This window comes from Pezoporus wallicus, unplaced genomic scaffold, assembly GCF_028554395.1.
Source record: "Pezoporus wallicus isolate ANWC-B61680 ecotype Strahan unplaced genomic scaffold, APGP_CSIRO_Pwel_v1 contig_4131, whole genome shotgun sequence".
In the NCBI taxonomy this organism is placed as follows: domain Eukaryota; kingdom Metazoa; phylum Chordata; class Aves; order Psittaciformes; family Psittacidae; genus Pezoporus; species Pezoporus wallicus.
In genome coordinates, this window is record NW_026641950.1 from 5,714,346 (window position 1) to 5,738,337 (window position 23,992).

The following is a 23,992-nucleotide window of genomic DNA, read 5'->3' on the forward strand; positions in this document are numbered from 1 at the left end:
ACAATGTTATTGAGACAGGAAGCCTCTTAAACAGTGACAATTCCAAGATCTAGCATGAAAGTAAATAGAAGTTTTTACTTTCAAGGTATAAAAGTTGTACATAATGTCTCTTGGAACAAACAAACACACAGACTTTTCCCTTTTCCATTCATCTGCTGTAAACTTTCTATTTAAGTGTAAGCTTAAATGTTTAAATTAGTAGAAAACACTTGCAATATGAGACTGAGTCCCTTCTTGTTTTAGTCACATTCATCTGCATGAAGTATCACAAAAATCAGCAGCAGGTAAAAAGCGACAGTGTTTATTTCAGTACACAGAAGGCTCAGAAAAGCCTCATGTAACATGGCCTGAGTGCCACCTCCAAAAAAGCAGGTGTGAAGCACCATCAGTAGTCAGCTCTATGTTATGTTTTTAAGTTGATCCATCAGTCAATAGTACAGAACATGCAGCCTGCCATTCATACTCACATTTACATCTGCTAAGGACTTTTTTAACATTTCTCTAAAATTACACTAAGAAAATTAGTTAAAAGAAAGGTCAACACAGTCTAAATCTTTAGAATTGCAGTCAATTAAAGCAAAAAAACCCAACAAAACATTAATACCTCTGTCCATTTCAATGGATAGAAGACAGAATATTTAACAATGTTATTCTCTGTTCTGCTAATCACAGAAAAAAAAACAGCAGGGAGCAAAGTGCAAACAAATGTTCTTGGATAACTTTGCTCTTTAAGAAGTTTCTTCCATTTGCTTCAGAGAAAAAAAGGTAAGGGAAATTAACAGCTACAAAATGTACTTAACAAAAATAACGTAGACTAAACCATCTATTCCATTATTTCAATAAATCTAGAGGGGTTTCAGAGGTTTGTAGTTATGAGAGATTGTTAAATTATTTTATTCTAAAATATGCAGAAGCTTCTACCAATTGACAATTTGTTAGACACTAAATGCCTAATAAAAAATTAATTAATTCACTATTAAGTTCCTGAGAGTGTCCAGCACATCACTGCAACATACTCATTAAGCAGAACCATGTCTTTCATTCTACTCCCTAGACTAAAAATTCAGAATGTTACTTGAAATAAGTGGTGGAAGTGGCCTGCAGAGAACTTCTCATTACATAGGCTTTTCAGCTTGATAGCAAAAATAAAATAGTGTATATACTTACTGTGTAATTGAATTTTGTACACTCTTTTCATTTAGAGTCATTCCTGGAGGTGGATCATTTTGCAATGCCAATAGTTCTTTTTGTAATCGTTTCTATAAGGAAATTGTATAAATATTTGAAATATTAAATAAAGTTCTACAACAAACATTCACACTAAAGTACATTGCATCAATTACTGAAAGGTAAAAGGAGTCTTACTTGAAAACTTAAATACAAAGTGAAATTGAAACATGAGAAAGAAGGAAGACTCCTTGTCCCAGAAATCAAACTGAAAAGTCACAAACCTTAAACTTACTGTTTCAGTAAAATGCAGCAGCACTCACATCTGCAACACTGCTAAGTGAAGAACTGTGTTGTGTTATGAAACACACAGAGGTATCCAGAATTTTGTCATAATACAAAGATGTCAATCAGAGCTCTACACCTGGCAGCAAACATTTCATAATCCCCTGACAGCATCAGATATACAATTAATTCTCCAAGATTTTAACAGCACAACTCTTCCTCCTCTAAGTAATTTAAGACACTTCTACCTGGCATCTGTGAAAGCCTTTGCCTTGTCCCAAGTCATTCCAGAGGACAGAACACAAAGCTAAAAGAAGACTATGTGACTTGAAGAACACAAACTATATTACAACTTTATAGTAACTTAGAACATATAGAGTGACAGTATTTAGAAATACAAAGAGCTCAGATAATTCCTACCTATTTTGGCATGGATAAATCAGTAACTGCAACCAGCTGCTTCTCTCAGAACTACCAGAACTGTTTCTTACAACCTCTGGAGCAAGGGAAATACAACCTCTGTGAAGTACTGCTACTGGCACTGCTTTCAGTGTGTTTTTTCTACATATAAATAGTTATGCAATATATTTTGTCATTTCCAAGCCACATAAGAAAGTTCAAGGCTTTTTCATTTCTTATTCTCCTTTTTCCTGCCAACAATTTTAAGATTTACTGCCTACCAGTCCACTTCCATCATCTTCCTATTCAAAATGACCTTACACTCAAGAGGAGTAAAAATACATGGTTTGGGAGTTTAATATCTAATGTTGACTCAACATACAATTTTTTAAAATCAGGTTTATCATGCACTTGTAGCTGCTTCTTACTGATCTTCCAAACAACTTTTCTGGTGCCTAGTAGAACTTTAAAAAAAATGCACAGGGGAAAATAAGGCAGTCACTTGTCAACACAGAAGTGATTCAGGATCTCGTATCTTTGACACAGAACTACTGAATTTATTCAGACACACAACTCCTAAAGAAACTCCTAAAGAAAAGGTCCTTATACATTCAGTTTACGGTTTGAAATAACCTTCTATTGCTATCAAGCAGCGATGAAAACTTGTTTTGAGCTTCTGTTTTTCAAATCCTTACCCTGACCCCAGACAGACACTTTAAGTCTTTTATTTTTAAGCAATTACATAAACACTCCAAATGTGAGATTTCACCCCAGAATTGCAGGCAATCAGGACAGAAGACCAACAACTGCTATTAGAGATGACACAAACCTTTTTTTTTTTGTTCTCTCCAGCCATAATGACCATCTTGGATAACTTACCTTGAAATTAAAGGTCAAAAGTATAATTTTATAATAAATTCCTAGATTTCTCCTGTCCCCATAATGACAGGAACTCAAACTGGTTTACAGTTCATGGGGGAAAATGCTATAAGCATTATAAAAGATTTCCTAAGTATTATTCTAGCCACCTCAGACAGAAGCAAGTCAAAGTCTTCACACAAAGGTAACTACTTCTACTGGACCAAATGATACACATTTAAGATGTGATACTTTGGGGAATACAAGTTCTTATTTGGGTTTTCTCCAACTGGAATAATAAAATATACTATCCATTTTACAACATTCTACTATTCCATTAACTATGCCATACAAGTTAATCATAACTTACCTAACAACATAGCTGGGTATCTTCAGTCTTTCACCAGACATTTTCAAGATTTCTTCTATCAAGCATCAGCTCAATTACTTCTGTACAGATTAACAAAGACCTGCCTGCAGACCTTTTCCAGAAAATGCTCTAGAGTACTCTACAGCAATTGCAACAAGTTGCAGAGTGCATCCCAGCCTATTAACAAGAATTAATTCCAATACTGAAAAATCGTTTTAATAGAGGGGTTAATGTTTAGAAAAAAAACTCTCTGGTCAATGCTTTCCAGTGTCTGACTATTCTCAAGATATAAAATGTTTCTTTGATATCCTACTGGACTATCTCATGTTCCAGTTTGTGTCTGTTACCCCTTGTCTTCCCTCTGTGGCTCCATTTTCCCAAACATCCTCCCATGAGCCTGTTGCAGACATCAGCAAAGTCTTCCCTTTGCCTTCTCTTCTGAAGGTTGAAGAAATCCAGTCAGCTTCTTGTACATCATGTAGTACAGCCCTGTACCATCTTGGTGGGTATCTGTTGGACTCACTCCTGCACATTAATATCTTTCTTGTACCAGGGCTTCCTAAAGACAATACTCCAGATGTTGTCTCAAGTGCCAGAGAGAGGGGAAGAATCACTTTCCTTGAGCTGCTGGCTACATGCCTGCACACACAGCCTAGGAAAATTTGGAAGATACTCTCCAAAGATATCATGAAGGAGATTGGTTTTTATTTAACCTCTCCCCCTTACCATGATTTAAAATAATCTGTCCCATGTTGTGTCTCATTGATACACAAAACTGGATTATCAGGAGTCAAATCTAGTTTAATTAAAAAAAAAAAAATTGCTCTTAAATGAAGCCCTTGCAGACCAGATTCACAGAGTTTAATTAGGAAATTGAGCTGGTTACCACAGTTACTCAGAAAACATCTCAAATTTAAATGCTACAACTTGAAGTGAATTCCAGTGTTTATCAATATATGTACTAGCTAATCAAAGGGGGTACAAAGAACATTAATTCTCTCAAAGTAACACTAAGTCTAACTACTACTGTACCACCATGCACAAATCCAGAAGCATGCACTCCTAGCTTCAAGATAAGACATTTATGTACTTTTCAAGAAACATGACTCTGATATATCAAGCCCATGCACGTTACATACAAAAGGCATGCTGCAACTGTAAGTTTCTTAAATTAAGCATTTGAAAAGGAACAGTTTCATATGGTGAAAAGCCTGCCTTGTATTTGACAGCCATGAATACAGAAGACTTCCTCCAGCACAAAGCACTTGAGAATTAGCAGCAACTTGCATAGCAGGACAAAGTATAATGGATTAACGCTTTTCAGAAGATTTTAACTATCTTATTTGTGGACGCTTATAAATTTCGGAAGTCACCTCTCCATCTTACTAACACAAGCACGGATCAATAATTCTTAAAATATCTTGGCCATTAAAAGCCTTTAACACTTTCCACATCACTATCTCTTGCTTTTATAACTGGAAGAATTTTCTTCACAGTAAGAGATCTAGGCGACTCATATAAATTATGTCAGATTACTTCTCTTATTCTTCATAGACAGAGAATTCTTATACTTATTTCAACTTATTTTTAGCCTTCCCCAGTATCTACTCAACTAAACACATAATTCTTTCAAGCCAATGCAGACTGCCCTCAAAATACCCTCTGGTAAGTCCACTCAGCTTGACAAATGCCCTCTCCCAATCAGAGACACAGTCGAAACTAGAGTTATTTTACTACAACCAAACTACAACTGTGATACCTTGAGATGTGGTCTTTGCGACTAATAAAACAAACAAAAGAGATACAAAGAGTGGTTTATACCACATTTTTCTTCTGTACTTATTCAAATGTCACACTAACACAAATAAAAGATACTTGCCCAGTCAGAATACAGCTCCTGCTTCTCTTTTACAATAGTTACCACACAGTAAGAGGAGTAAATCACATCAGTTCAGTGTGATTCTTCTTCCAAAACCTATTTTGGTTACTTTTTATCTAGAAACTCACAAGTTAATTGTCTATTTATTCATATAGGTATCAGAAACTATTTGGTTCAGTGATCTGCAGAAGCCAACCTGTCACATGACAGTACAAGAATAAAAATAGCATTTATCACCTGGAAACTCGCTCAAAATAACATCAAAAAAAAGCCCTCAGATTCAGATACTTAAACACAATGGGAAAAAAAATTAAATAAAATCAACCCAGACAGAAAGATCCTAGTGACTGACACAATATCCAATGTCTAAAAGATACTGAATCTGTCACAGAATGATTTGGCTTGGAAGGGACCTTGGACATTTTCTAGGTCCAACCCCCCTGCCATGGGCAAGGACACCTTCCACTAAACGAGGTTGCTCAAAGCCCATGCAACCTGGCCTTGAACGCTGCCAGGGATGCTTCCTTAAGTATCAAGGTAATTAAATACCTTAATGTCTCCTTAAATACCCAAAGTGCTGTACCTCCTCATGTAACTTATACATCCACATTCAGGTTATACTAAACAACATTCAGCAAACATTCAGAAGTAAAACTTTATTTATTCTTAAAAGTGTATATAATTAGGAAAAAAAAAATCAAATTGTCAATTGTTCCTAAATGACCCAATTTAAATTCATTCCCGTAAGTTCCTACTATCTCTCCCAATTCCAGGCATCAAAGGAAGCTGTTCCTATTTATTAATTCTTCTAAAGTGTACACCTACAGACTCTTTACTTACTCTTCATATTCCTGGTGAGATCTTCATCCAGCTCAACTACCTTTGCCTTCAGTGGCTCTTCCTGCAACATCTTCCTCTTCCTTTTACTTGTGGTTAAGATTTCAGTACTGGGTTAGCATCCTTCACTTAAAGAAATTTCAGCCTTCCTTCATCTCCTTGAGCTCCTCAGTTTATTTCACTTTCTTTAGATTACAGAAGTTTATTTACGTACCCTATTTCCAGAACCATTTTGTTTATTCTTTTGCTCAGTTTAAAACAAACCAGCAGGACCAATGTAATTCTAGTTTTAATATAAGATGATTTAAAATATAACTATTTAACCAGATCATCTTGATTTTCTGAACTTGGGTGGGGGGGAGCATGGAGCTATGTAGAACCAGTCAGCTACACCAGCCAGGAAAAATCTACATTATTAGCCACAGTGGCATTTGTCTCCTATTTCCACTAAGGTACCTGATGACTAGTGTCACAATACATTTTCAAGAACAAGCTATCTAAAGGCACTCCCAAGACCTTTGCTCACATTTCAGCCAGACAGTGAAAGACTACTATAAATTCAGAAACCTAGTATAGAAAAAAGGCAAAACAAAGTGGTTTTGACTCAAGTGATCTTTTTTCAAACACACATTACTGGCTATCTATAGCACTGTTATGATTAGTACTAACCTGCAAATGTTCCCTTCATTTCTATCTTCCTAGTACAATGCGTGTTTTGCAGTAGTACTGTTCCAGCTGTCAGTGCTTTCCTCCTACCCCTGCCATACTTCTATTTTTGCTGCAATTTCCAGATTCATACCCTGCAACAGTAGTTCATGTCACTTTGTTTTCTTGCTCAGGCTGCTATTGCTATTTATATACATTTAAGCTCTGTCCTTTTTATTTGGCATGATTTGTTGTTCATTTAACTGCGTCATGTATTTTCTGCTTTTCTATTCACAGTCTTATCCCTTCATCTTTCTAGTGATTTATAAAAACTTCTCTTAGTGCTTTTCATAGAATCATAGAATAGTTAGGGTTGGAAAGGACCTTAAGATCATCAAGTTCCAACTCTCCTGCCATGGGCAGGGACACCTCACACTAAACCATGCCTCCCAAGGCTCTGTCCAACCTGGCCTTGAACATCACCAGGGATGGAGCATTCACAGCTTCCTTGGGCAATCTATTCCAGTGCCTCACCATCCTTACAGTAAAGAACTTCCTTATATCCAATCTAAACTTCCCCTAAGTTTTAACCTGTTACCACTTGTCCTATCTCTACAGTTTCTAATGAATAGTCCATCCCCAGCATCCTCATAGGCCCCCCTTCAGATACCGGAAGGCTGCTATGAGGTCTCCACGCAGCCTTCTCTTCTCCAGGCTGAACAGCCCCATCTTTCTCAGCCTGTCTTCATACGGGAGGTGCTACAGTGCCCCGATCAACCTTGTGGCCCTCCTCTGGACTTGTTCCAACAGTTCCATGTCCTTTTTTTTGTTGAGGACACCAGAACTGCACACACTACTACAAGTGAGGTCAATGAAATCTGGTAATTTAAAACAGCGAACAACGGGTAGATTTCACTCTTACACGCTTGTTCCTTCCTTTCATACTGAGCTTCAGCAGTCAGTTTTCTGTTCTGTACAAAGTCTTCAAGTTACAAATAGCTCCTCCTGTAGTGATACTGCCTTTTACTATTATTCCTATTTATTTTTTTCCATATTGAGAAAGCTTGCCACTGTAAATTTGCATTTTCTTCTGGAAACCTTTATCTCTTCAACACTATTTATAACCAGGAGTCTTTTATTTACATATCTCCAGCCCATGTTGCGACATGGACATCTGAAGTCAATACCATTATTGGTTTTGCTTTTTTTTTTACCACAAATCGAGAATACCTTTCTTTTCATTACATACTCAAGTTGCTTTCAGCCTCTTAGCCAGCCCCTTTAAACCAATATATAAGCTAGTGCAGCTACTCACTCCCACAACAGCCTCCAAACAGATGTTTTCTATACGCTGATACGCTCTTGGGAGCTGTTCTTTTCACATCACAAGACCATCTTTCCAACATTTCTGCTAACCCATCATAAGATTTTATACAGAAGCTCCCTTCCTGCTTGTCCACTTTCTATTTAGAGAGACTGCAAAAGAAAACACAGACTGCAGTGATGGAGTTATTTATGTAAAGGGGGATAAATGAAGGATGCACAGGCAATCTTAACTTGAAACATCAATTCACTATCTAGACAGAAACAGAACGCCAGAGTAGGAAGATCAGAAACCCAAGACTGGGTAGCACCACAGTCTTTCAACTAAAGAAATAACCAGCTGAAAAAGGCAATGAGTAGTAACATAACCAGTAGTTTACACAAGTATTTTCAAAAAGGTGAAAGTCTCTGAAACACAGATTACTTGACTTACCTGCCTCTACAGGAAACGTTGACTCAAGGATGAAATCAAAGAACACAGCTTAACACTGATGCAAACATCCGTTCCAAAAGAGAGTTTATGCCAGTAGTTGAGACATGACTGACACAGCAATGGCTTGTATTTTGTTGCTTATTCTGTCAAACTGCATTTGTGCGAGCCCTTTGGTTATCCTCCACAGATTTTCTAAACTGTCCAGCTCATAAGACTTCTCCAAGCATATGGAGCAAAAAGCAAAAACATTAACTGGTGCCAAAGGAGTAAAATTCCTGCTGCTCCCCAGACAGCTCACAACAATCTCTAACATTTCAATCCCGACAGCCAACACTCAATGTCTGTCATGGTTCCAGTTAAATGTATCTCTGAAGCCAGTATCTTCTAGCACCTTTACTAAGCAAAAATACATACTTCTTCTCAAAACTGACACACATCTTACTTGGACACCTGTGGAAGTGGTGTGGTAACGAGTTCTCAAATACCATCACGGAATTCTCACTTGTGTTGATTCCTGGTGAATCCCATAAAGAAGCAGAAAGCAGGGCAGAAGCATACAAAAAGATGCAGTATGTGAAAAGGGGAAGAGGATAGCAATTTAGGACAGGAGGAGGTTTGAAAGTCAGCAACATAAGTATTTCAGAAAGCATCTTCTATAATCAGATAGTTGAGCTGCTGTGCACCACTGAGTTACATGTTATATATCACATAAATGCTTTCTAACAAATACAGAATTATTTCACTGGTCTCTTTGTCCCTGTCAAGTAACTCAAAAGGCAATAACCCATATTCCTAAAGCATATATGGCAATATTACCATCACATTCTCCAAAACCAGGGATCATTTTCCGATTCTACCAAAACCAAGTATCATACCCATGGTCAGACAGATAGACAGACTTTAACCACAATCCCCCACAGTGCAATGGCGCAGATCAAAGATATTTTCCTCCCCTGCAATGAAAACTTATCAGGTCCTTGTAGGCAATTTTTACATGCCTTTCTTAATGCCTTTAAAAAGGAGTATCACAATATCAGGTGTCTATTTCCAGTTCTAAGCCCACTGCCAAACTCTTACATCAGCTTTGCCACTCCCTAGGAAAACTAGGGCCCACAGAGTTAAAGTTTAACAAAGTTATATGCAAACAAAAATGTCTACAGTGAAAAAGCAAGGCACCCTTAGTTATAAGAGTCACTACCAAGTATGCATTATGTACATATAGCTGAGGGCAACTAAGACAGTCAATGAATATTGTTTCAATTAATGCGCTATGCTTCATAACTGCAGCAGGCAAAGCATGCATACACTGTTAACACTGGCACTGTTGATTAGCAGTTAAAATATCAACACCATAATCCAATCAAGTTTGACCATGCGCCCATACTCCTGACTTACTATCACCTCAGAGCTGAAACTATGAACTTTATGAAGGTAAATTATATAAAGAAAATAAAATTGAGGAAAGATCAATGAGTATATTCAACTGTGATATCTTTGCAATTCTTGAATATTCCACTTTCTGTAGTTTCAAGACATTCTGCACAAAATGCACAGGGTTTTAAATGAGTAATATCTTAAGTGGGTAAAATAAACAATACACCATCTTAGTCAAATATTTTACCTATGATGAACAACCCTTAATATCGACTTGAAAGTCTTATTTTAGAGACATTTCTTTTTAGAAAGAAAGGAAGGAAGAAATGCTGAGCTGATTAAACCACCAGGAGATTCAATACATGGCAGGATATATTAAGAGTAGTGGTATGAGTCTGTCAGAAAACTGCTGGGGAAAAAGCAATTTTTTTCTAACAGTAGAGCAGAAACCTACCAGTAGAGCAAAACGTCAAAAATGGGCAAACAGCTTCGAAAATGGGCAACAGCTTTCCTTCATTTCTGTCGGAGGAAATGTTCCACCACCACACCTTTTACCACAAAAACAAGCTGTGATGGGTGATTAAGCTGGAATGCAGTGGCCTTTTCACCTGGAGTGGCAGGGACTTTCACTAGCACTGCTCAGTTAGGTAGTATCAGGGGATATAAGAAAGACGGAATAGCAACTTCACAGACTAGAAAGCATGGGTGCCCAAAACATCTGAACGTGAATTCTGTTAGAATCCTTCTATTTCCATACACTTTTAATTCCTTTCTCTTTGTTGCTGTGATGTAAGAAAGGAGTAGCCTTCCAAGGCCAAGCCTTCTTAGACACTGTAAAGTCAAATCTTATCTGGTTTGGATATCAAAGAGGAAGAAAAACTAACTCATATATAGTTAAAAATTAAAAATTAATCCCACAGGGATTGATTCTTCTATTCTATGCTGGTAAAGCAGCTGCACCCCAGGGACACCTAACAATATTTCTTCTGTAATTACCAATGATTCCCTTCCACACCCAAAGATATAAATGTAGCCAACAAACTCTGTTAGCACAAAAACCAGTCAGTACTAGGAAGCAGTCATGGCAAATAATTTACATTTCACTTATGAGCTATAGGCTGTCACCTCCTTGCCCAGTCAAGTCCCAAAATATTTCACAAAAAAACATCTTTTCTGTTTTGAATAAGTTTCTGCATGCAAGAGACAAACGGGAACCTTGTACCCGAACAAGAGGAGCTGTTAGCAGGCTGTAACACTACTGTTGTTACAACACCACCAAGCTGATTCATAAGCAAAGCTGTTGCTAGCCTGCCAGTACAACCTACTAGCCTGAGAGTAAGACCACGACCAACTCTATTTTCAGTATTTTGGTTCTTCCATTCACACATTTCTACTGAAAAGAATCTCAAATCCAGAATATAAAGTCCTAAACACTGAGTAATACTCCTGTTTTTCAAACACAACTCGTCTACAGAAAAAATGTTTTAAGCAGTTTGAGTATTGCTGAAATTTACTGCATGCTACTCTCTAACCTTGCCTTTAAATACCAAAAAGCTCTCAAAATGAAGAGAAACAAGATTAAAAATGGTGACATTTTAAGAAAAAAAGCCACTCAAGAAAATCTAAAGAGATGAAAAGTCCCAACAAATTAAAAAATCATTTGTTTCCTAATGAATCGGGTCACTCAAGAAAGCCCCTGCAGAGCGTATCCTACAGCTCAGGAGAAATAATCTGGCCCAAACTCCCAAGCAATGCACATACTTGATTATTATACTCCTGTGTGAATTTTTCCTAATCAAAGTTCTTCCGGTAACTTTTAATCAAGGCCCAGAGGAGGAAAAAAAGAGAATTGTCTGGATGTGCCCAATTAAAGTTTCAGCAGGACACACAACAACACAGCTTCACAAAATACTCTGTCCAAACAAAAAAAAATTATGCCAGGATTTGAAGAATTGTTTTTCGGTTTTATCTATTTTTGGCTGAATATCGGGTTTTCAATCTGTACTGAGAATGCAGAAGCAGATTAGTCTCCTCCTCCTCCTCATTCCTAATAAAACATGTTAACATCTGGCAACCCAGTTCTAATGTCATTTTCCCAGACCAATCCATACTTCAAGTTCTGAATGACAGGCATTTTGTACATTTTGCTCTTTATAAAAGAGCCAAAAGGCAACACATTAATCTTTTAACTAGCTACTTACAAATAAGTTTCTACCACTAATCCTTTGTTCTTCTGGGCATTTAAAAATTTCACTAGGTTAGGCATTGGAGGGGAAGGATTGTTGATTTCTCGCTTCACTAACAGAATATTAACTTCACATGCTCCAAAATATTCTACAATATTTGACTGGAAGCAACACAGTCCTCTTCTAAACAGAGTGGTATGTTTAACAAACTCACTAAGAGGTAAGATCAACTTGAAATCAGAACTACAGTATAATTAAAGATAAATCAAGAACCACACACAAACAAAACACTTTCAGAAAAGCTTCTTGCCAGATAATCCAATTTTTTTAGCATGAACTTGTCATTTTAAAGCAAATTTAAGTGAAATCCACTAATAAAAAAAAAAAGACTGCCAAGCTAGTCATTTGCTTTATAAATGGAGACTTCAAATGTACCAACACCAAGCACAAACCTCACACAGTATTAAGAAATCAAACACAAATTATCTTTAAATGACAAGAGTCTGGCACTATTTTAACTGCTTCAGCTAAAGAAACGCATTTAAGACAATAGCATGGGCTAGCACAATGAGGGCAACCAAATATTTACCTTGGAATTTCTCATCCTTTTAGAAGTCATTCGAAAGACTGATAACCAAGATAAAACGCTACATTCTGACAAAAAGCCTTTAGGAAAGAAAAGGGGCAAAATGTTGGAAGACGCAAACTATAAGATTTAAATCATCATCAAATCTGTATCCCTAAATATGACAGGGAGAGAATTCCTAACTTAGGAAAATTCAATCCATTCAGCTTCCTTGTTCCTTCTCACTAGTAGCCACCAATTTCTAATCAAAAAGAAATACATAAATCTACGTGAACAAGTAAAATTAAATTCTATTAAGCATTTTATTCCAGCAGACTTTTAGAGACAATATTTGCTATACTCTAGTAAACATCTATTGACATATATACAGGATTGTCTTCCTGGGGCTGATCCAAGCAGTATTTCTAATTAAGCTGAATACAAAAGGATGAACAACTTTGTATTTGTAATCACCCAAGAAGAAACAATTATTTTTTAATACTGTGTATGAAAGGATGAATAGCTAGTAGCACCAATCAGAGCATTAATTATAAAAAAAGATGTCTTACAATTCATGCTCTACCATCATTAACTTCTGTCCTTTAACACATTAATACTGCTCCCAGGAAAGCAAATGATGGGGTTCTCTCCCTTCTTGCTCTGCCACCCTGGACTGATACCTGTTTTTCATTCTAGTGATTAAGGTGACCTCAGAGGAAAAACAAAAACAAAGAAAAAAATACTGCAAAGGCTGGCAGACTCCAGAATACCTTCTGAAAGCCCTCAACTATCAAAAGCAGGCAGAAGACACATTATATGACCTTCATTCTATCACAAAAGGTTCTTACTGGCTCTTTTTACTTAACCTATTTTATTTCCTTTTTTTTTAATAAATGAAGCTATGCAGGATTCAATGAATGGGTAATATTAGCTGTTCTTCCCTTCAAAAGACAAAACCTCTTCAAAACAATGCAAGATGCACAAAACTTCTGGCTCCAAGTACTGAGCAAGAGACCTTTGCTGTCCTCTGCCCCAGTGGAAACTTCAGACTGCAAGCTGCTCGAAAGCTTGTCTCTTAGCTGTAAAACAAGGCTACATAAGAGACATGGTGATAATACTGAACACATTTGTATTTGTTGACCACAGCTATAACCACGGCTAAGTTCAATAGAAGTTGCGCATTCTCTCTTTCATTTTAATAGGGGTAATTTAACCACAAAATCTGTGGGAGTATTCACCAGGTAAATTATACCTGCATAATTTATAGTGAAGATCCTTTAGTCTGAAAGCCTTAGCTCAGTAGAATTTGAGCAAACAATTAAAGAAAGTGCTTGATCACAGAGTTTCACACATTGTTTGAGCTAAGCTGCTTTAGCTTATTAATTACAAACTCGCAGAACTTTCCAAGGGAGCAGCTTAACAAGACAACATTCCCTGGCTTTTGCAAATCTATTGTTTTGTCTTCTCCCCTACTCAGAGCTCAAATAGCTAGGCCTAAGAGCAAATACAAGCACACCACTAAACAATCAGATGGAATAACTATTCTTTACAATAAATAACCATACTTTTATTTTCTTGATTTAAACCATAGATGTATTCATAAGGTACCAACATACAATGTGACAGCTTGAAAGCATTCATGGTTTTCTGTATTTTAGCTATATAGTTGGTCTTTTTGGAAGAAAGGTTGGTGATAACACTCAGGGACACTGGTTTCAGTAAATTTGCCTACCACTTCTTCCTTTTTCAGAAGTGAATTCTTCCATTCCACCACAAAAATTGTGCAGCTGCTGCACAGCAAAGTGTTTCCCAAAATTCTATTTATGTAAGCAGATGAAAAAAAAAAAAAGCAAGAGAGACTTCTTAGGGCCTAAAGCCATAACTTTTATTTCTCTTTACTGACTTAAAGACTTTTCAATTTTAAATTTCACCTGATATTCAATTGATTTAAAGTTTATTTAAAAAAAAACAAAGAAAACCAAGACTGAACTACCTCATCTTGGTTAAATACTCATATATTTTGCATTTATATTCTTTTACTCTAGCTTGGCTACATGCCAAAGCTAATATGGAACACATCAGTATAGACTGATAACTGAAGGTTACATAAAGGACTAACAAATTCTTAGTGGACAAAAGAAATGTATCTTACTCTCCACCCATTCTGGTCTCAATTACGGACTTGCATTTTCAAAAATTTCTGTAAAAAATTACTGAAATTTTTATCTTCAACACTTTTTTACCAGTGGCACCACTACATACTTCAAGACGTTACCACCAATAACTTCACTGTGTCCATGTCCCAGAATTTATTATATAGTTACAGTAACCACTAATTTTCTTTTTATTTCTCAAATATTTTGTTTGAACAACACAAATAGCATCCCATACTGTGACATTTCACAGTACAGAACAAATGCATCATCACTGAAGTTTCAGTTGACTGAAAGCTTCCCTTGATTAAGGCTGGGTTTGTCTGGTATTTTTTGGAAAATATATTAAAAATAGTTTAGAACTTTTTCCTGGACAAAGCTGCCAAATTAAATAAAGAAAAAAATTATTCCCAAATTATTAAATAAAAAAGCTGACAATATTGAAGATAAAGCAATAAGTAACTGTTCTGAGAACAGCTGGAAACATAGAACTTCCACTAAGACTAGGACAGGTAAAAAAAGACCCAAGAGCAGATAAAGAATAGAACCAGGTAAGTTTACCCAAAAGCATATATAATTTTTCTTGACATGTCAGTGGGCTGAATGCATTTTCCCCATCCCCTACCCCACTGGGTGAAAATTGTGGGAACCTTTTCCATTGCTACTGACTTGTGTTTTGTGATAAAAGGTCCTGGTGATCTCAAACTGTAACATGAATTCTGCATTGTCACCTAGAACAATTATTTTATTAAATGCCTGTTTAGACATTTATTTAAAAAGAAACTATTGCTGAAACAAGACTTCTCAAGTAGCACTTGATTTTGATGTGTGCATGTATTTTGATGGCAGCCCGCCCACAGGCAGTTTTCAAGAGCAAAGAAAAATAAAATCCTGATTACACAAACGGATGGTGAAAGCTGACATTCTACACTCTTGACTAAAGGTGGTTGTGTTATTAACTACAGTAGCTCTATTTAGTCAGATTTAAATACCTACATGTACAACTCTCATGTGCCTAATTTTAAAGAAAAGACATGAGGTTATTCTGGGTAATAAAACACAAACCTAAACCTGTTCCCATAGATGCATTTGTGAAAGCAAATAAAGATGTCAAATCGTAATTTACAGTTTAAAGTCATCTGGTATTAAAACTGAAAGGAGGGGAAATGTAAAACAATGGTAATTAAGATGTCAGCATTAAAGATAAAGTCAGTCTTCCAAGTTTAAGATGCAAATAGCTGACATTCTGGGGGTTGAGGGAAAGGCCTTAATTATCTAACACTCTGTACAGCAATGATGTATTTTCTGCGCATTTTCAACTGAACTTCCTTGGTGCTACTTTCTACCCACACTTCTTAATACAGGCTGTTTCTCCAGCTGTTCTGAGAGCAACTGTTTATTGCTTATTATTTCCTCAGCATTTGCTGCATTTCCATGTTATCTGTAGCTTTACGAGTTCACATTACTAAAGATGTTATACCAAATTTTCTAAAGCGAATCCATTCTATTCACTTGTTGTACACTACTTAAAACTTCTCAGAATATTTCTGGGGGTTGGGGTTTTGCTTCTGTTTTCAGGGGAGGTTATGTGGTTTTGGATTTTTTGTTGGTTTGTTGGTTTTTTTTCTTTCTGTGGGTTTGTTTTGTGTTTGTTTATTTTTAATCCTTTTTTTCCATGGAAAAGTTGCACAAGCTTGTGTTTTTCTGGGAAAAACCTTGAAATAAATGCTTTTCCTTCAAGGTTTGTTTGGGGGTTTTAATTTTTTTCCTTGAAAAACAAACATCATTTAAAGTTATGCAAACCAATCCAGCAGTAGCAAATTAGCCACCACTTTGGGCAACACAACACTGTGGTCAGAAAACAAAACACAAGATCCCATCACCATTGGCTTCTACTATTCTGGAAGAAGAGCATTACAGAAAACTACCATTAAGGAATGTCCACACAGACAAAGATCACAATAAATTTAAATGATACGCATAAAGGCTCAAAGTCACAAATTTTACAAATCACTATGCATCCATCAACTGAACCAAAGGAGCTCTTCAGGCTGATGTTCAGTGCCACTGGCAAAAAGAGGCGATTTGTTAGAGTTTCAAAACCTTCCTTGTAGGCTAACTTAGAGCATGCTGAACAGGTAACTCTAGTTTTAAGTTCAGAGAAATTTTGGTGGATCTGTGAAAATAAGATGTAACTAACCCAGGACATCATACATGGCTGTATACAATTACAGCCAATTGAAGAAGCAACTAAAACTTCTTTAATGTATCAATATATAATTCTTATCAGAAATAGAAATAACATGGCCATAAACCGCAGTGATAGACTACTGGTATAGTTAGAGTCTGCAATGGATAGCACAAACATTTCAATTAAACACTGAGTATTTAAAAACACTCTACATAAACAGAAAAAAGACATCTTTTTCTGTCAGGCAATTTACATATTAAATGTTAGTACTGATAATACTAAATTATATGATCCTGAACTGAAAAACACTTAAAATGGTACACAACAGTTTCTTTATAAATGCTTTTCATGCTGAAGATTTAATTGTTAATTAATAGAAGAATTCAGAGCCTTGAAACCTTGCTCACCTGCAAAGGTGTCTGCTATTGAGAAGCTGACTAATTTTACAGTTCAATACTAAATTTCTCATTTACACTTCCTATTAAAAACATATTAAAAAAAACAAAAAAACAACCAACACCTAACAATTCCTTTTCCAATTTGCTAAACAACATTACTAAATCAGTAGTTTCCTAACCTTAGGAAAAAGTCACCAGAATGTTCTACAACTAGCAACATACAGACAAAAAATCTCTAAGCTTCTTTGAATGTCTCATCAAAGGACAACAGAACACTAGTAATAAAAAAAAAAAAGTGTTACCTTACAGCTGGCATTTCTAAACTGAAAGCAATTACAACAGCAGACCTACCATGACAGTGTTTTCAGGAAGTGAGTACTACCCTCTTTTAGGCAACATTTGACATTCACATATCCCAAACAACCTCATTTAATTGTAATCAACATTTCCCCTTTACAGAGGGAGCAACAGGAACAAGGGTGAAGCAAGCTGCAGAAGGTCATTTACTAGGCCAGAGACAGCAGGACAGCACAGGTTTACAAAGTCCCATAGAGTGCCTGCTTCAAGTTTCATAACTACTATTTCCCTGTAGTTCTCACAGTTTTGTAAAATATACTACTTAATAAATCATTCCCTCTATTTTAAAGTTATGCTTGTTAAAGGCTGAACCTTAGAAGAGCATTACAAAAATGCATTTACCAGATAGAGCTGACAAAAGGAAGGCAGATCAGACTATCTGTCTAAGCTACAGCTAAATGAAGAACATTCTGTACAGTATGTTCAAGTACTTGATCTTGTTTCATTTCAGTAACTCAGGAAGACACACCATAGGGTTTTTTATGCTTCTAAACTTCACGAGCAGAATTTTCACCCCATGAAGTTCAATGCTCTAACACCTTAACTCTTTTTTAGCTACACTAAATCTAAGCTATCAGGACAAACTAATTTCATTCATTTTGTACACTCTTTCTAGGCTGTTCCATCACTAGTGAAAAAAAAATGTGTTATACTGAACCAAAACAAAAACAAGAAAGAGAAAAGAAGCAGCAGTCTGAGAAAGGAAACAGGAGTGCTAATCATCCAGATCTAGAAACAAAATGGAAAACTGTAAGAAACTGAGGAAAAGCAGTGCAGTTACAGGTGAAATCAGGAAAGACAGGGCCACTGCCATAAAACCCAGCTATCTCTTCTCCTGCCCAGTCATAATAAATCACCACCCACTCAGAGCAGCACACAGAGAAAGTGATCCATTCTTGCAGAGCAATTTCTGCAGCTACTGTTTAAGAACTCCTTCAGAGAAGGTATGAATAAATAATTCAGCTGGAAATACCTGTCAAACAGCAGGATGTTTCATGCTACTGTACCTACAGCAACCCTATCCAACCAAGTAAAAACAGGCATTATTTGTCCACAGGTCTGACACCACACTACAATCTCGTTTTACGGAAAAAAGGAGGAACCCACAGGCAACATGGACACACGCTTTGGAACGAGACATTGCTGTCCCCAGCCCCGCTGTGCCCGAGGATTACAGCTCCGTAACCCCAGAAACGCCTGTGAAGATGGAGCTATTGGTCACATCCTTCGGTGACACCGGGCGGCTGTTCCAGACCTCCCCCCCCTTCCCCCCCCCCCATCCCCGCTACGCTGCGGCCAGGGAGGGGGCCGAGCCGCCACCTCCCAGAGCGGCCAGAGAAGCTGAGCCCTCCGCAAACCCTGCCTAGGGGGACAGGGATCCCTTCACCTTCCCCTCGCCTCCCCAAGGAGCGGTGACATAGCCCGCCCCGCCCGCCCTCACCTGCGGCTCCCTCCTCACCCCCCACGGCCCGGCCTGCCCCTTACAACCTGCCCTAGGGGTCTCACCTCCATCCCAGCGCCGGACTGGCCCTTCCCTATCTCGCCCTGCCCTGCCCTCCCCCTACCACACACACGCCCGAAGGAACAGCTCCTCCCGGCTCCGGGCTCCCACCGCCGCCGCCCGGTCCTCGCATCCCGCGGCTGCCCCGGCTGTACCGCAGCCCCGGCTCCACCGCAAGCTCCTCACCTGCATGGACGCCATGATGGATCCTCCCCCTCCCCTCTGCGCCGCCGGACAGGGCCCACGGAGACGCAGCGCCGCGCGACCGTCCCCTCCCCGGTCACGTGCCCGTGCCGCCGGTTCGAGAGGCCGCGCATGCGCAGGGACAGCACTGTGGAGAAACCGGTGCGCGAGCGGGCGCCGTCTCTGAGGGGTCGGCCTGGGTCCATGGGAGGCGCCTCGTTGCGCCCATCGAGGGGCTTCAGCGGCCCGTGGGCTGCTCGCCTAGCGGCGAGGAGGGAGCCGTGTGTCTCCGCGGTGGAGCGGGCAGTGACGCCGGCCATCAGCGCCGCCGCCGCGAGGGAGCGGGTTGACCCCCCCACCCCGGCCGATCTCTCTCTTTGTAAAGGTTTTTAGCTGTGCAGTCCAGACTCTTTAGAGAACGCTGGTGATGGCGGCTGTGGCCGTCTATGGGTTTCTCTGGGCTGTGGGAGAAGGCCTGCCTGCGGCTCGCGCTGATGGACAGTTCTCGTGAGGGGAGACCTGTCCCTGTCGTAGTCTGCCACAGGTCGTCAGATGGACTGATTTTTCTACACTGGTGGTCCGGAGACCAAATTAGCATGGGTGTAGTTCAGAGAGAGCTTTTTTGGATTCCACATTTTCCTTTCCTGGGCTGGAATGTCTTCTGTGTTTTGTACCAGATGATTTTGTGGTAACTGTGTAGGTGAAAGTAAACAAGCACCATTCATTAAAAGCGACCTGCATGCAATCAGTAAGTTAAGCAACTTGTGGAAACACTTTGTCATAAAGCAGTTGTTCCAGGTGTAGTGTTGCAGACCTAAGGGATCCTCAAACACAATTTTTTTTTCCAAAGATAAACCTATAAAACTCATAATCTAGTGGATATATAATATCAGGGGGTTAATAAAGATACTGATTTTATAGGTCATTATAATTTCCATCTACTCACTACTTTGGCTCACATTCAAAAAGCAACGTTGGAGTACCATTCTCTGCCCCTTCATACCCACACTTCGTGATGATGTTAAAGAATCCCCTTGTGTTCCCTCTGCTCCATTGGCAGCACCTGATTTTTTCCTCCAGAGATGGCCTAATTTGTACACATCCAATGAACTTAGCAGACAATTGGTTTCACTTTGTGTTTACTTTTGAAACCTGATTCTTTAATTTTAGACCTCAAGACGGGCTGTGCATCTGAAACCCTGCCTATTTTCTTTAACCTTACTATTTGGCATGACACAAAACACTACTTCAACCTACAGCTTTACCTTCCGGTGTATTTTTATGTATCCTCAACTTTGAAAACTGCTAACTGGAGGAAAACATAAACCCAGCACAACAAAGCATCAGCTTTCAAATTGTATCCAGTGTCAGCAGTATTGCTGATGTCAAAGTGAGCACACCAACTTCTGGGGCTTGTTTAAAGGGGCGAACAAAAGGCAGCAGCAGCATCCTTGTCCTGTGAGGCAGCTGCCGAAGGAAGAAAGCCTCTTGGCTTTATGGGAATTTGCTGGTGACAGAATTGATCATGTGTTGATTTCTGAGTGGGAAAGCAGACTAGCATGCCCCAAGTAAGGATGGAAAAATGATTGCCATATAAGCCAAATCCTATACTTCTTATTCTCTAAATTCAGCTTCAATTCTCAGTCACAAAATAGGAGCTACTGGTGCTGTGCAATCTGGCACTGCTCTACCAACTCCGTTTAAATAACATTTAAGTCAGAAGGGTCTTGCTCTGTGTGTTTTCAAGTCCGTAGTTACACACTATATCATTCTGCAATGCTGTTTAGGTTGCAGAGGATTTATTGCATTAAGTAGACAGATTAGACCTAGTATGGGTTTTTTTTTCCCTGCAGTTCTTTGAAGTAAGGCATTAAATGGAGCGTCACTATTTCTGTTTTACTAGATGTTGTTGTTTTGCATGAACCAAACATATGTTTATCCTAAAATAAATTTCTTAATGCCATATGCCACAAAGATAGCAAGAACATCAAGTTTAAGCAGTGGACATGTGTTCAGTTGTAAACATGGACATATTGACTATCCGTGTTGATATAATCACAGTGAGATAAACCTAATTTCAATCCAGTATATTCAGTTTCTTAACCATGTTCCAGAAAACCCTTGTTGAAGGTCAGAAGATACGAAAAGGCGTAAGCTTATGAATACCAGCACACTTTGTAGGCTGCAAGCTGGTTTTGCATGGAGAGATCAGCTTTTTAGTCTTAAGTGAAGTGTAATTGGTATAAATATGACTTATAGTCTGTAATAAGGAAAAAAAAATCTCTCGACAAAAAGCCACCCTAACAGAAAATCATAGCATTTAACTGTTCTTATGTTCAAGAAGACTTTTTTCCTATCACACAGAGGTTTTCAGTGTTAAAACCAAGGCACCATATTTTGAACCAAAATATTGTTTACTTAGATACAGCTTCCAATTGTGCTGTAAATTCCATTCCTGAAGATACTGAGCATAAAAAGCAAGGGGCAGCTTGCCCTTGACATGAATAGAGTACAAATTAATTACTACCCACCCTGTCTTAACTGGGTATGTAAGAAACTAAAGCATTACTCTGTAGCTGAAACTCCTGACCAGAATCCCCCCCATCCCTAAATTCACCTTGAGTAGAGTTTATTCTTACAGGACTACTAGTGGTATATTTTATCACTGTTTTCACATCTTTGTTTTTTAAAGTGTTGCACAATTGCCTAATATGTACGTGCAACATTTTTAGCTCTTCGTCATCATGGGAATAGGTGCAGCTGGAGAATTTTCCCTGTGTTTTATTGTTTTGTCGATTTTTTTTGTTTTTCCCTTTCCTCATTTATTGGTAACCTGGCTTTCAGAGAATGCTTTTTATTAAGTGTTTTTGTGTGGTGCATAATGCTCAAGGGATTCAATCTCCTAAGCACAATAAGAAAACAAACACTGTTAGCAGACTCCCAGAGAGAATTTATGTGAATGTCAGTATGTTCTTCCTTAAATACAGTTCCATTCTTGATTTTGCGGTAGCTCATGGTATTATTTGTTCTCAGTTTCTCAGTAATCTCAGCAATGAAGGGCCCAAAATCCCAAAGTGTGTAGATTTCACAAGGAATCAGTTATATTGTAATGTGCTGTTTATTTCAGTGTTGACCTTTACCTATGCAAAATGTACAGGAAAACACTTGCAGTTAATCCTTCCAAATCTGTTGCAGGTGTAGAGATAGCCAATGCAATAGCTGTTTGGGTTTTGCTGTTTGTTTTTAAAAAAGAAAGCTTTAGCCTTTGGCTAATGCAGCCTGATCCTGCATCACTCAATCTAAATTTTGACAGAGACTTCAAGGGTCGGAGCCTTAGGCCCCAAATACTCCAAACTTCAGGGGTAAGAGGAATTTCTTCTGTTATTTTCATTTTGGAAGCTATCTTGCAGTGATCTGATCAAATACATGACTATGACTTGCATATCAAAAACATATAAAGCAGATAATGAAAATTATATCTCCTAGTAAAATTGTTTCTATAAATATTCATAAATTTGATCTAAAAATCCACTTTTCGTCAGAGTTTTCATTACCTTACATTTACAAGAAAAATGCAACTACTGTTCAAACTACATTTATTAGGTAATTGATCTATATCTGGGCAGTTTCACAAAGGTCAAATACATTTCTTGATTAGGGTCTTTATAATTTTGTATTCCATCCCCTGTGTTATCCATAATGTTTCCAAACATTACCAAGCATTTTTTCCCTCTGCTCCCCCTGTATATCACATATTTTTTTGTATATATTTTTTCCTCCTGTATATCATTTTTCTACATACTCATCACTGCCTGCTTCTTTACAATTTCTGCTACTGTAATAACACAGGGGATTGATTTCTTTTGTTTCTGTCCACTAGACTTTTTTAGCTTTCCATTTTGGCTCCTTCTAAGGAGGAATTCAACTATACGTTCACATTCACCTCCCCATATTACTCCAGTGGCATAGCAACCGTAACCTGCAGTGCCAGGAGACAGCCTCTCATGAGTGAGTGTGGAGGACTCCCTGCTTCTCACAGGAATCTTCAACTGCTTCTTCCACTCCTGCCTGCCAGTGAAGGAGTTTAAAAAGTCTGTGGAATGGAGACCTAATGGCAAACACAAATGTGATGCACCTGCATCTAAAGGTGTAGAATCAAACCAAGACAAGGTTCTACCAAGAATATCAAAGAAATAAATTGCATACATATCTAAAAATGAAAAAAATACCCCAAATTTGCAAAATACCTTTGAGCTGTTGAGATTTTATTGTTGTTTTAGTCCTCAGTGATAATGTAGGTTTTTCATCAATGACATATTCCATTTTCATCTTGGTTCAAAATAGCAACAGGCAGATTATCACTTCCATCCCAGGACTTTCAAAGGCACAAAAGGAGGCTAAGGAAAAGAGAAGTTTCAACTTATTCCTGATCCACTGGATGTGCAGTGGCTGCACAAAGAGGGTAATACTGTTTTTGGATGTCATATGCTTCCATTTCTTCTCTTGTCTAGGATTTGACAGTTTTGCAGCCACTGTGTGATGTGTGAATTTCAGCTTATCCACAGAAGACTAAACTACCAAAATAATTTTCCATCAGATCAGAAAAAGAGTCTGTCTTAATATGTGGGCCCATAGTTGTTATAATTTCTGCGGGGGAAGAAGGAGGGCATGTGGCTAGGGGAAGGAGTGGAAATGCCTGCTTTAGTAATATGCCATAATTAGCAATTTGTAGTAATTGTCAAGCCATGTTTTTTGGCACCAGTAGTCCGCTAACTTTTAAGTGCTCTAAAGATAAATATCTATAAAGATAAAATCTGTAAAGAATTAAAATAATGAGAATTGTGGAGGACCTATACTCATTTAAATAGATGGATGCATTAAAAGTGCT

At 38.2% G+C, this 23,992-nt stretch overlaps 1 protein-coding gene across 3 annotated transcripts in view; it reads right to left on the bottom strand.

Annotated features, from left to right (window-relative positions):
- The window catches only part of UBE2W (ubiquitin conjugating enzyme E2 W), a 66,329-nt gene extending 47,092 nt beyond the window's left edge, over window positions 1–19,237 (bottom strand). For all 3 annotated transcript variants that reach the window (XR_008974510.1, XM_057426187.1, XM_057426188.1), the window contains exons 1-2: window positions 19,108–19,237; window positions 1,168–1,259 (exon numbers count right to left, since the gene is read on the bottom strand). Coding sequence is in view for 2 of the 3 variants with exons in the window: in XM_057426187.1 (XP_057282170.1) it covers window positions 1,168–1,259; window positions 19,108–19,122 (107 nt within the window). In the remaining variant the exon portion in view is untranslated. The remainder of the gene's footprint in view (window positions 1–1,167; window positions 1,260–19,107) is intronic.
- Between the last annotated feature and the right edge of the window lie 4,755 nt (window positions 19,238–23,992).